The 3,381-nt window shown below is 55.3% G+C and overlaps 1 protein-coding gene across 1 annotated transcript; it reads left to right on the plus strand.

Annotated features, from left to right (window-relative positions):
• Window positions 1-1,170: 1,170 nt before the first annotated feature.
• Window positions 1,171-2,918, plus strand: LOC123113952 (amino acid transporter ANT1). Its single transcript, XM_044535291.1, has 2 exons — window positions 1,171-1,562; window positions 1,748-2,918. The coding sequence occupies exons 1-2, from the start codon at window positions 1,365-1,367 to the stop codon at window positions 2,813-2,815; spliced, it is 1,266 nt and encodes a 421-aa protein (XP_044391226.1). The 5' UTR covers window positions 1,171-1,364; the 3' UTR covers window positions 2,816-2,918.
• Window positions 2,919-3,381: the final 463 nt, after the last annotated feature.

Below are 3,381 nucleotides of genomic sequence, written 5' to 3' on the forward strand. Positions count from 1 at the left end.
TATTAGTATTTTTCAGATAATTCCTTACCTATTAATAATACTTTCCACATAGAAACACAGACACTCATCTCTATGAGAGCACAAACACGCTACACATCCGAATAGACCTCAACTACCACTGAACAAATAGCACTACGCTATTTGTTTAGGATTTCGATCCTGTTTCCCTTATAAACTGGATCAGCCAAAGTTAAGGGTCATGGAGGCACGGTGGATCCTGGCAAGGGCCGGTAGGAGGGCTCCGCTTTTAGTCGTTTATTTTAATTTTGTTAGGGTTTGTGTCCTACTCGGGAAGGCGAGACGGCGGCGACTCCCTGAAGATGGAATAAAGGTCTCCCCGCCCAGCCCCCGTTCCGGCAGTGCGTCTAGCATCGTTGGTGGGCGTGTGAAGGTGTGTCTCCGGCAGATCTATCTTTGGTGGATTTGCTCGGATCTCGTCGTTGTTCGTCTACGTTCGCGTGTCTTCGGTTTGGATCCTTCCGATCTACGTTATTTTTCATCGGCGGCGGTTGTTGTTCTGGGGTGCTGATCCTATGGGGCCTTAGCACGACGACTTCCCGTCTGTCTACTACAACAAGTTGTGCCCGGCTCCGGCGATGGAGGGGCGATGACGGCGGCGCCCCTTCGGCTCGCTTCGATGCTTGTAGTTGCCGCTAGATGGTCTACGAATCTGGGCGTAATTTTTATTTCTGGTATTCGTTGTACTGCCATGATTGAAAATGAAAAGATTGAAAGGTTTTCCAAAAAAGAAGAAAATAACTCGATCAGCCAAAGTTAAAGGGTGACTCTTGGCTTTGGCAGCTTTTTAAGCAATATATTCAGGTGGGAACCTCCCGTGGTGACCGTTCAAAAAAAATAGCACTACGCTAAAAAGAATATCACTTAAATTCTAGAATAAATTCAGATAACAAAGGGAAGTGTGCCTGGCCTATCCTATATATTCCCTATCCTATTGTTTTTTTAGAGAAAATTCCCTGGCCTGTTAATAATCCAATTTCCGCCGGAAAATTCATTGACAATCTGATACGATATGATCGTCGCACCCAATCAGACCACACAATCCAAACCAGAAACACTTGGAAAACCCTGCACCGCGTGCGCCATTTTTCTATCATTTCCCGACAGCGTCCAGCGCGAAACACCCCCCCCCCCCCCCCCCCCCCACACACACACACACCCCAGTCGCCGCCACCTCCCACCTACCGTCCCGTCATCATCATCCATCCTCATCCTCCTCCAAGAACCCGGCAGAATCATCCCGCGAGCACCATGTCCAATCACGACGTGGCGTGGCCGTCATTTTGATTGATCTTAAGCTGCAGCTCAGGGATTGGCTCGCTGTTAGTCTGTCGGACCATCCCTCCATGGCGCCGGAAGTGAAGGTGCCGCTGCTGGAGGGGAGGGGCGCGACGCCAGCGCAGACGTTGGGGAACATCGTCGTGTCCATCGTCGGCACCGGCGTGCTCGGCCTGCCCTACGCCTTCCGCACCGCGGGCTGGCTCGCCGGCGCCCTCGGCGTCGCCGGTGCCGGCGCCGCCACTTTCTACTGCATGCTCCTCCTGGTCAGTACACACTCATGCACCCCCCTGTTTGACTTTGAGTATCACTGCCTGGATTTCTTAGGATTCAATCAGCTTCAATCGATCAATACTGTGACTAAATATTCAGCTTAATCTGCTCAATCGATTGATCTGATGAAGTTTAGACACACGTTCGCCGTTGACTTTAGCTGTTGTTCGTTCTGAAGCTGGATTGCAGGGACAGGTTGCGGGAGCAAGAAACAGAGGAGGACGGGCACGGAGGTGAGCAGCGCCCCCATGGCGATGGCGGCAACTACACCTACGGGGACCTAGGCGAGCGATGCTTCGGCCCCGTCGGCAGGCACTTCACGGAGGCCATCATCGTCCTCTGCCAGACCGGCGGCACCGTGGCGTACCTCGTCTTCATCGGCCAGAACATCAGCTCCGTGCTCCCCGCGCTCTCGTCGGCCACCGTCGTCCTGGCGCTACTGCTGCCGGCCGAGGTCGCGCTCTCCTTCGTCCGCTCCCTCTCCGCGCTCGCGCCCTTCAGCATACTCGCCGACGCCTGTACTGTGCTGGCCGTCGCCGCCGTGGTTAAGGAGGACGTCCAGCTCCTGGTCAAGCGCGGGCAGCCATTCGCCGCGAGGAGCGCGTTCGCCGGGCTCTGGGGCGTCCCATTCGCCTGCGGCGTCGCCGTGTTCTGCTTCGAGGGGTTCTGCCTCACGCTGGCGCTGGAGGCGTCCATGTCGAACCGGGCCAAGTTCCGGCCGGTGCTACTCCAGGCCATCGCCGGGGTCACGGTCGTGTACGTCAGCTTCGGCGTCTGCGGCTACCTCGCCTACGGCGACGCCACCCGAGACATCGTCACCCTCAACCTCCCGAGCAACTGGTCCACCGCCGCCGTCAAGGTGGTGCTGTGCGTCGCGCTGGCGCTCACGTTCGCCGTGATGATGCACCCGATCCACGAGATCGTGGAGTCGCGGCTGCTGGCGCCGGGCGGGTGGGTGCGGAGGCGCGGCGGCTTCGTGGAGCGTGCGGCGCTGCACCTGAGCCGCGTCGCGGTGGTGGCGACGCTGGCCGCGATAGCGTGCTTCGTGCCGGCGTTCGGGGAGTTCGCAGCGTTCGTTGGGAGCACGGTGTGCGCGCTGCTCTCCTTCGTGCTGCCGGCGCTCTTCCACCTCCGCGTCGTTGGACCGACGGCGAGCACGTGGGCGCGCGCTGTGGACTACTTTTTCTTGCTGTCCGGCCTGGTGTTTGCCGGTCACGGGATGTACACGGTCTTGTCACCCCAGTGACAATTGAAAATGTTCATCAGTTTAGTACAGCGCGCACACAGAGTCAATTACCATCGAAATTCGTCAACAAAGACCTGAAAAACCAGAGCAGAGGTTAGGCCAACTCCAAGGCACGATGCACATCTGTTTTGTCCAAATTCTATTCGTTTGAAGCGGTAAAACGGACATGAGCATCCGTTTGCAGTCGGTGTGCCCAACCGGCCGCCACAACTAAAAAATTTGTCCGCATTTGGACTTTAATTTTAAACAAAAAAGACATTGCAAATAATTTAAAATGATATATATTACATTAACTTAAACATACATGTCCACAAAGGAACAAAGTCACGGCCGAAACATTGAAAATAAATTGGAAATAAAAAAAAAACATAAAAACAAGAGAAACCTTAGAGCGGGTTGTCCGTCGCCACCATGTTGGCTGTCTTCAGTCGCCGGTGTCCTCGTCGTCATCCATGGTGAGGTTGATGTACGGTGGTGGCTGTCAAAGGTGGGCTAGCGGCCCCGCCGGTGGTTACCAAAGAGGGGTGGTCGGTGCCTCCAGTGGCTACCAAAGTGGCTGCGCAAAA

The sequence above is a fragment of the Triticum aestivum genome, chromosome 5B (assembly GCF_018294505.1).
Source record: "Triticum aestivum cultivar Chinese Spring chromosome 5B, IWGSC CS RefSeq v2.1, whole genome shotgun sequence".
NCBI classification, from domain to species: Eukaryota; Viridiplantae; Streptophyta; class Magnoliopsida; order Poales; family Poaceae; genus Triticum; species Triticum aestivum.

What these genes read in the sequence shown, in the direction of transcription:
- LOC123113952 (XM_044535291.1), top strand. Translation starts at nt 1,365, where the DNA reads ATGGCGCCGGAAGTGAAGGTGCCGCTGCTGGAGGGGAGGGGCGCGACG. An exon ending in TCTACTGCATGCTCCTCCTG is followed by an intron (nt 1,563 to 1,747) that starts GTCAGTACACAC and finishes TTCGTTCTGAAG; the next exon opens with CTGGATTGCAGGGACAGGTT.